General features: G+C 44.8%; 2 protein-coding genes across 2 annotated transcripts; one reads left to right on the forward strand and one right to left on the reverse strand.

The window, feature by feature from the left end:
• Window positions 1–1,281: 1,281 nt before the first annotated feature.
• On the reverse strand, window positions 1,282–1,995 carry DEU56DRAFT_844708 (uncharacterized protein). Its single transcript, XM_041355114.1, has 3 exons — window positions 1,901–1,995; window positions 1,565–1,840; window positions 1,282–1,503 (listed from the first exon to the last, which is right to left on the reverse strand). Exons 2-3 carry the CDS (start codon window positions 1,759–1,761, stop codon window positions 1,317–1,319), a joined length of 384 nt encoding a protein of 127 aa, XP_041200533.1. The 5' UTR covers window positions 1,762–1,840; window positions 1,901–1,995; the 3' UTR covers window positions 1,282–1,316.
• A 731-nt stretch (window positions 1,996–2,726) lies between these two features.
• On the forward strand, window positions 2,727–7,320 carry DEU56DRAFT_920536 (uncharacterized protein; the record flags this gene model as incomplete). The annotated part of the gene is made up of 15 exons (XM_041358484.1): window positions 2,727–2,906; window positions 2,968–3,039; window positions 3,098–3,153; window positions 3,224–3,295; window positions 3,348–3,765; window positions 3,822–3,955; window positions 4,004–4,373; window positions 4,836–4,988; window positions 5,032–5,420; window positions 5,476–5,604; window positions 5,676–5,776; window positions 5,827–5,988; window positions 6,045–6,544; window positions 6,603–6,960; window positions 7,022–7,320. The coding sequence occupies 15 exons, from the start codon at window positions 2,727–2,729 to the stop codon at window positions 7,318–7,320; spliced, it is 3,393 nt and encodes a 1,130-aa protein (XP_041200534.1).
• Window positions 7,321–9,778: the final 2,458 nt, after the last annotated feature.

Genomic DNA, 9,778 nt, shown 5'->3' on the forward strand with positions numbered 1-9,778 from the left:
AATATGTTAAGGGACTACACTCTGATAGATGGGTTATAAACCGAGCGCAGTAGAAGGAGCAGATGATATGTAGAAAGGGAATATGTTAGGGGACTACACTCTGATAGATGGGTTATAAACCGAGCGCAGTAGAAGGAGCAGATGATATGTAGAAAGGGAATATGTTAGGGGACTACACTCTGATAGATGGGGAAAAAAAATGAAGTGGTGGTAAGATAGCTATGATAGCACTAGTACATTACATTGTTCACATCCAAATGCCTTCCTATACCATGATCTCTCCAAATGCCTTCCTATACCATAATCTCATCCTTGTCAATATTCACGACATGCTCCTCATCAAGGGTGAAGATGGCCATATCCTATGATAGTGTAGAAAGTGTCAATATATAGCCGCAAAATATAATATAATGTACTCACATTTGTTGAGTCATCTGGGTCGACGAGCATAGGATGCTCCTCATCAAGGGTGAAGATGGCCATATCCTATGATAGTGTAGAAAATGTCAATATATAGCCGCAAAATAAAATATAATGTACTCACATTTGTTGAGACGTCTGGGTCGACGAGCATAGGATGCTCCTCATCAAGGGTGAACACGACCATATCCTATGATAGTGTAGAAAATGTCAATATATAATATAATGTACTCACCTTGTTTGCGTCTTGGTCAACAAGCATCGTATGCTGGTGTAGAGGTAGAGTGATTGAAGGTGAAAAGAAAGATTTAATCTAATTAAAAGTGACGGTTAGAAGACTTGATCTTTGACTGTAAAACATTACCAAATCCGAAGTAATGATGCTGTAGGGTATAGATAGTCCTGGTAAATAAACTCACCGTTACTGACAGCGCTGCAACATATGGATGATAATGCAGTAAGTGAAGCATAGGGTATAGATAGTCCTGGTAAATAAACTCACCGTTACTGACAACACTGAGATATGGAGAAGGGAGAAAATGGGTGTATAAGTGGCAATAGGAAAAACGCAACAAGGACCATGATGCACCCTATCAGTCGCCATCACTATACAGTGTTTGTATAGTGGTGGTACTGACATGGGCTCATGTTTTGGGATACCGGGCGATGATGAAGGAAAAACGCAACAATGACCATGATGCACCCAGTATCAGTCGCCATTAGACAGATATAATCTCAAGATACCCTACAAGGTGCACTCTCACGATCACGTGACATTTATTTTTGGCAAAAAATTAAGGATCACATGACATTAAAATACCCATAAAGGGCAATACATTTGCGCTATGGCTTCACTAAAGTGTACAAGGTTGGCAAAAATAAAGAAAGACAAAAGACTAATGTAAGTGATGCAAGACAAGGATGGAGGGGCCCTCTCCATCCAAGCCTTGCACCCTAGAGTACAAAATATAAGAAAAATGCGCAGTAACTAATAATCTAATGTAGTGGAAGTCAGTATGATATTGAATATTAAACCGGCGCTTACCAGTTTGAAACATAACCAAGGAAAACTGATATAGAAAGCTAGAGAAAGAAATGCGGTTAGTGGTAGAGTATGATTGAAAGAAGAAAAGAAAAAACCCACTCAACCAGACAGGCGCAAAGCAAGAAAGTGTCATAGAAAGCTAGAGAAAAAAATGTAGTTAGTGCGGTATATTTGTAGAAGAAGAAATAAGGGGGCTTAACAAGGCAGGCGGAAAATCTGAAAGAGAGGTGAGTAGGCATAAAAACTGGACAAAAGTAAAGGCGCCAGTCCCTAGGGACATGGTTGGCCAAGAGCATATCCCCCAGATCCCAAAGTCCAAGGCGCCAGTCCCTGGGGACATGGTTGGCCAGGAACACAACCCCCAGATCCCAAAGTCCAAGGCGCCAGTCCCTGGGGACATGGTTGGCCAGGAACACAACCCCCAGATCCCAAAGTAAAGGCGCCAGTCCCTGGGGACATGGTTGGCCAGGAAGAACTAAAAAAACAAAGGGTTAGAGGCGCCAGTCCCTGGGGACATGGTTGGCCAAGAAGAACTAAAACAAAGTCAATCAAGAACCAAGAGAAAGGACTGACCTTAAGGCGCGCTATCAAAAGCTTGATAGCGCGCCAGCTGTCAAAATAAAAAAAAACCAAGTCAGTACTACAAATCATATGACTTAACATTACTTACTGAGAGCGGTAAAAAGTTGATGTAACACTGCCTTTGAACACTTGCAGCTGCAGTCTGCAAGTGGCCAAAGGACAGGTACAAAAAGATAAGGAAGAAAGGTGTAATAGTGTAATATATATGGGTTATGGGACGAAGTGGAAACATGGTTGAAGTTGAGAAAGACGAACCGTGGGAACAAGGTTGATGGTTGAAGTATTGTTTGTTGAAGTTGAGAAAGACGAACCGTGGGAACAAGGTTGATGGTTGAAGTATTGTTTGTTGATTTGTTGTTGTTTGTACCAAATGTTCCCGCGCTCAATTCTACTGGTTGTCGGACTTGGCCGGTGGAAGTCACGTGCATGTTTGGTTGGTTTTTCGACTTGTTTCTTTTGTCTAAGTCTCTTCTCTCTCTTGTCAACGCGTCTCTTTGATCATGTGAGTGTCTTTTGTTTGTTTTTGCCCACGTGTCTCTTTTGCTGACGTGTTTGTTTTCTCAACGCGTCTCTTTTGCTGACGCGTCTCTTTTGTCCACGTGTCTCTTAAGTCATGTGAGTTTTCTTTATTCTATTTCTATGCTAATACTAACTACAATACCAGCTCTTGTCACCCGCTATGGTCCGCACCAAGAACACCGCCAAGAAATCCACTGGCGGCTCAGCCCCACGCGTCCTCCTCAACATCTCAAGCACCCGGACTTCTGGAGTGGATAGCCGGAGAAGGAAGGCTTTGACCGCCTCCAAGGTCAAGCCTGTGGGAGGTGGGGACATTGAGAAGAGAGATGCTCATTATAAGGTGCGTCTTACTTTTTCTGTCTTGTATTTGCTGATTCACTTTATCTTTCTCTCTTCTGAAGGCTTTGACCGCTGCCAAGGCCACCTTGCCTATGGGAGGTGGGGACTTGGCAAATACAAGTGTTCACAATGAGGTGCGTCCATTTTCTCACTAATCTAGTTACTAATGTGCTTTATCTTTCTTCCTTTTAGTATTGCATAGTCTGCAGGGATGGTGCAGGGCGCTATGAAGAGAATACTCTCTTCATGTGCAGCTCTGTGTCCCAGAGTTGTGTGCAGGCTCTGCCTGCAGCTGCCTGCCTGACTTAGAGACCACAGTCCTGCAGGACAACATCTCTTTCCGGTGCATTTGTTGCCACATCAAGATGGAACAAGGCAGGCGCCTACTTTGTGAGTTTTTTGATTTTATTTTATGTTTTTGTTCACCCCTCATTGATAACAGGGTTTCTATAACGCCAACCACCTTCCGGTCTTGGACAGGTTCTTACCCATCAATGGCGCGCTTGAGGTGTCTGAGCGAGGCGAAATTTCGGCGGCCACAGTCATTTTCATTCACCTCATCCTCGTCGACTTCACATTGGCTGGTAGCCCTATGGAGTTTGCTCATTCCTTCCTCAAGCCCTGACTATACTGGCGACCGCATCCAGTATCTCAACGTCTACTATGACATTGGCACTGATGCCAAGCTTCCCGCCTACCGCAACAACATCCAGAAGATAATGAAAGGTTTGAAGAAGTCCTTTGTCTGGGAGCGTGTTGTGATTGGCATCTCTACTCACACTGATGAGGATTTTGGAGACCCTTTTACTGGGTATGAGGATGATGCCTCAGAGGGCTATATCAGCACTCCGGTCAATGATGTGAGTTTTTTTTTTTTTTCCTTTCATAGTGCGCCAATAAGTGACCCTTTTTACAGTTCTTGGAAATAATTCTCCAACCCTGGCAAACTCTCATTGATGCCGCCCAGGAATCCTACCTCTGGATGTTCTGTTGTGGCCACCTTGTCACCAACTTGGACTCATTCCATGGCTTGCAAGAGGCTGTTGTCCGGTGAGTTTTTTTTTTCCGTTTATTTGACATTATCTAATGTTCCTACAGACACAAATTAACCGGTACCATCGCATTCAATGCTCCTCGGTTTCAGCCCTCTTTCGCCTCGCACTTGCTCATTGCGTTCACAGAGAGGGTTCTCATTGGACGTTGCCCACTTCGTTTAGCATTCAAGGATATGCTCGCACAAGCCTGTGACCTTGGTCGCCACTCTGACATTTATCTGCTGACACCTGTCAAGGAGGGCGCCCTCACTTGCTCTAGGTTTGCATGGGCTAATGTGGAGTTCCGTCCTTGGGGCTACCGCCTGCCTATCCAATGCAGTGGGTGTGGTTGGGCTAATTCTTGGAGGTCCGCCTATGTCAAAGGCAGCAAGGACAAGGCTTATATTTTTGAGTGCAAAAATGACTCTTGCAATGTAAGCCATACATTCTCTCAGCCACCAGGGTCCACAGTACTTTATTCTGGTAGGAAGAATGGTAGTACTTGGTTGGATATTCCATTGGAGACACAGTTGGCTTGATTTACATATTTTTCTTGAATATCTGTCTTACTTTGTACTTTGCTTCATGTTATCATTGTTCTGAGTTTGAGTAATCATTTGTTTGGTGTCTGAATCTTGAGATTTGGTATATAAGCTAATGTCATTGAATTTGTGAGTCGGTCAGATTTATACTTGGGTGATTTTGTGCTGGTTATTTGAATCATGTGACCTCAAGATAGTCACCTGATGAGCATGTGACCGTGTTTTGATCATGTGACATGGTTTGTTGATCTGTTGTCAAGTGAGTTGGTACTGGTTACACATTCTGCAAACTTATACCGGCCTCCATTCTCAAGATTTTTGCATACAATGGCTGACTGGACACATGTATTCAAGGCTGTTTTGGATGAGCACAAGATTTCCTATGTCTCAGCTAGAGGAAACCCTGCTGAGAGGGCAAAAATCCTCAAAAGCATCAAAGATGCCATACTTGAAAGTGACCAGGCCAAGGATGCTTCGACTATGCTTCCAGGCAATAACATTCGGAAGGTGAGCTTCCAGTCTCTTTGTCTATATTAATCTAATTTTATAGGCTATCCGTACATATTACTTGCGTTTTCTGGAGGATGACGAGGACCGCGATCTCGAGCAAAAAATCATCGAGGGAGCTCATAAACTCACATCTGGTGCAGGCATCATCACTGTAGATATGGTCAAAGGCCGTCAGGATGACAAGCCTCTGGATGCTGCAGCATTCAAGACCGAATTCTCTCCTTTTGATGTCGCTCAGAAGTTGTTCAAAGAAGAAATTGGGGAGTATGACAAGAAGCACCGTGACACCTCTGACCTAAGGTCCATGGGGACAAGGACAAAGCTGGTCCGGTCCTGGTACAATGCCCTGTCACCAGATGTACATGAGGAGCTCAGACTTGTGGCAGAAAAGTGGAACCAGGAAGGTGCTCTTTCCGACGCCAAGGACAGGTATTTTTTTAACACTACATTGCTATATTTAGGAAAAACTCATGTGTATCTACAGATACCGCAGCCGACACCAGAAGAAAATCATGGAGGACTTCATAAAGATGGCAGGAAGAACCATGGGTTTACATGTTGTGATGCTCGTAGCTCATGATCGAGGGGAGGGGAAAATGCCTGGAACAACCATGTCAGTGTTATTTTTTTCCCATTGACATTACCATTGACAATCTATTGGTTTAGTTGGGAATCCTGTCCCAGGAAGGCGAAGAAAACTTTTACTCTGGCTACCAAAGACAACAAGAAATGGGCTGGAGAGTCCCAAGACCGACTTGCTGACTGGCTGAATGAAGCCGAGTATAGTAAGTCTTGGATACAGTAATTTATTTAATTGCTAATGATCTAGCAACAGGCTTAGACGCTGAGGACCAATCTGACGAGGAAGATGAGAAGTTGCCCGATTTAACAGTGGAGGTAGACGATGAGGGCTATCCTTGCCTACCGACAGGCTTTGAATCTCTCATGCTCAAGAACCAGCAGAAGGTCGTACGAAAGGTATTTCAAAAGGCTTATGGTGATTCATTTCTATTTTCGAAGTACTGTATTTTTCTGACCGCTTACATTCAACAGCGGTCATCTCAAACAACCCTAGGGCTGCAGTCCCCTGGGGTCATATTACCCAAGATCCAGACCATTACCTTGACATGGACTGTATCCCTCGAAATGTCGTCATCAAGGATCCTTCTCACCTGCAGAAGGAAGCCATCAGTATGATTTTTTCACTTTGGAAATATCGTGCTAACCGTAATGAACCAATTGTCCGGTTCGTTGGGTATAAGGAAGGCGACTTCTATGATTCACTGGCTAAGAAGGGGGATGTAAGTAAAAAATCAAGGAAGAACCCAAAATATGTCGAAGTATCATCAGATGAGGACGAGGTACTGAAGAAGGCCCCCCAAGCCAATGGTTCTTCTGACGAAGAGGATGACTTGGAAAGCCACACCCCATCTCTTTCCGATTCCTGCCCGAAATTCCATATGGGTGGTGACACAGTCGGTTATCTTCAATCCCTCTCTACCCTCCCATCATATTCTCGTCTGTTGGCCACAGTTCAAAAACTCTCCAAGACAGTATGTATAATTCACTACATTTGTGATAACAGCATTAAAATTGACTATTTTTTGAAAGCAAACTCCTGATCCTAAGGGCAAGGCTAGGAAGCAACATCTGCCTGTCTGGGCATCTTGGACTTGGTCTGAGGCATATCTACCTCAAAATATGCACAGTGATATTCAGGCTTCCTCTGTCGCTTTGGAGGAACTAGGCAACTATGTCATCAAATCTCGTGGTTTGGGTATGATTGTTGTCCTGGGCCTTGGACTCCTCATTCGTGAGTGTTGCCGCGCTCAGGAGTATGAAGCAGATGAGGCTGGAGATGATGTGCCTCAATATTTGGGCGACTCCATCCTTGGCTTCGAGGTGGGGGACAAGGTTGAAGAGGCCATTATCAGAATCCAGGTGAAGGTGGACGCAATGCTGCCAGATGGTAATGAGAAGCAGATGACAGTGGGGGAAGAAGTTCACATGAGGCGTCTGGAGAACAAAAGAGGCGTCTGGAGAACAAAGGCAGGTGAAAGAGAGGAGGGAGGCAGAGCAGGCAAAGGTGGCTGAGGAAAAGAGGGTGGCTGAGGAGAAGAGGGTGGCTGAGGAGAAGAGGGTGGCTAATCAGAGGGCTGCCACATCAAAGAAGGCAAGCAGTACTAACACTGGAGGAAAAGGGAAGGGTAAACGCCCAGCAACAGATGTGGATGATTCAGTCATGAAAAAGGTGAAGACATCTGCTCCTCCTGATCCTCCTCGTCGCTCTACCAGAGACAGAGCAGCTTCAAAGAAGTTTAAGAACTGAGACATCATCATTAGCACAATACCTTAGAATCCCCTTCTTGCAGTTTGTTGTCAAATACACTTGAATTTTCATGTCTTTTTGAGTAACATTGATGTTAGCACTGACAATACTTTAGCAGGATGCATAAATGGAATGACCGACCCACTGATACCTTATTGGACTATTGGCCAGCCAGTCTGTGCAGCATGTAGGCCATGGCCGGCCGACCTACTGGTATTATATTGGCCTAGTGGGCCAGCTGCCCTATACGGGATGTAGAACAGGGGCGGCCGCCCCACTGAACACTTTTTGGGCCTTTGGGCCACCCGGTCTATGCAGTATGTAGGACATGGCCGGCCGGGCTACTGATAACATATTGGCCTATTGGGCCAGTCAGTCCATGCAGTATGTGAAGCATGGGCGGCCGGCCTATCAATAACATATTGGCCCATTGGGCCAGTCAGTCCATGCAGTATGTGAAGCATGGGCGGCCGGCCTATCAATAACATATTGGCCCATTGGGCCAGTCAGTCCATGCAGTATGTGAAGCATGGGCGGCCGGCCTATCAATAACATATTGGCCCATTGGGCCAGCCAGTCTGTGCAGTATGTAGGCCATGGGCGGCCGGCCTATCAATAACATATTGGCTCATTAAGCCAGCTTCACTAGTCACCTGTAAGGAGTATATGTAGACTGTATTTTTATTTTTTATTCAGTCACCATTTATATTATCCCATATGAGATAAGGAGTGTAGGTAGACCTCAATATTTATGCAGGCTGTCCTAAATGCTCTAATATCAAATGAGATTCCATACAGGAGTAGGTCTAGCCAACCTCACGCATGTAACAAAAGATATATCTCATATGGGATAGATGTAGGACCCCTGCAGGTTCATGCCTCATATAGAAAATGCTATTTCTATGCTACTTATTTTAGTCACCATTTATACTATCCCATACGAGATAAGGAGTGTAAGTAGACTGTATTTTTGTTTTTTGTTCAGTCACCGTTTATATTATCCCATATGAGATATATGTTTTATTACATGAGTGAGGTTGGCTAGACCTACTCCTGTATGGAATCTCATTTGATATTAGAGCATTTAGGACAGCCTGCATAAATATTGAGGGTGCAGGTTGGCCAGATCTACTTCAATATTCTGGTTTGACCTATATAAGTAGCATAGAAATATCATTCTCTATATGAGGCATGAACCTGCAGGGGTCCTACATCATCAGCAAAAGATATATTTTCTATATGGAGCATTGGCCTGTAAGGGTTCTGCATCACCAGCATATACAGGGAGTGTAGAGATATTATGATTTGGCTGAGGCATCGGCCTGCAAGGGTCTGCATCACCGGCCTACACAGATACTGCAGAGATATCATTCTGTATATAGGACACCGGCCTGCAAGGGTTCTGCATGACCGGCCTATACAGGTAGTGCAGAGATATCATGATCTGGCTGAGGCATCGGCCTGCAAGGGTCTGCATCACCGGCCTACACAGATACTGCAGAGTTATCATTCTGTAAATAGGACACCGGCCTGCACAGGTTCTGCATGACCGGCCTATACAGGCAGTGCATTGGCCGGCCGGTGTCCTGTACACCTGGTTTTGCAGGTCAATGTACATGTCCTATCAACAGGTTATGCAGTACCATAAGACTGAAAGGTGTGTGCGGCGAATGCAGTTACTGCCATGCGCCGCTTACTTGAAGCCCGCCATCTTAGATCTAAAGGGCAAGAGAAGGGCTTCAGAAGAACTTGCAGGACAGTCTCCGGCAAAGAGGTCCATTGTCAGTGGTAATGAGGACACCGAGATGACTTTATGAATGTCAAATGGGAGAGTAATCATCATAATTCGAGGTGTAAATTCTCGTGGATAGCTAGAACACAGCAGGCAGTTACCTTCAACATGGAACAAGGAACAGAGGGCGCAATGAGATGTTCAACACCGGGCTCAGTTCTGATTATGAATAGGAATGTGGTATACCTGAATACAAGTTTCCGTATCATGATTGATGTGAGAGGCAAGACTTGAGTGGATACAAACGTGCGAGAACAGTTCAACAAAGGTTCGAGGACCTACAAGAGCGAGTGATTTTTCAATTAGACTGGAGGAGTGGCCAAGAGATCAATGAAAGGTCGACAGCAGAGGCGACGTGTGAGTGACGTCACAACCCCTTCGGTCGAAAATTGATTGGGTATTATACGGGTTGATAATGACATGAACAAGGACTCACAAGGGAACGTACACACAAAATAACAGTACACCAAGATAAATAAAATGGGAGGTATACAACAGCACTCATACACCTGGACGGTCACAGCCAAAAATTGGAGTCAAATCGACTGACTGCGCTGCGAAGAATAAGTTAACACTACCGCCACACAAAATCTGAGCGTCTCACCTTCTGATAATAGAGTCTACGAGGGCGATGTCACCACGGGTCACATCGACAACAATGTGCTT

The sequence above is a fragment of the Suillus clintonianus genome (genome assembly GCF_016758775.1).
Source record: "Suillus clintonianus strain FC179 chromosome Unknown DEU56scaffold_266, whole genome shotgun sequence".
Classification (NCBI taxonomy): domain Eukaryota; kingdom Fungi; phylum Basidiomycota; class Agaricomycetes; order Boletales; family Suillaceae; genus Suillus; species Suillus clintonianus.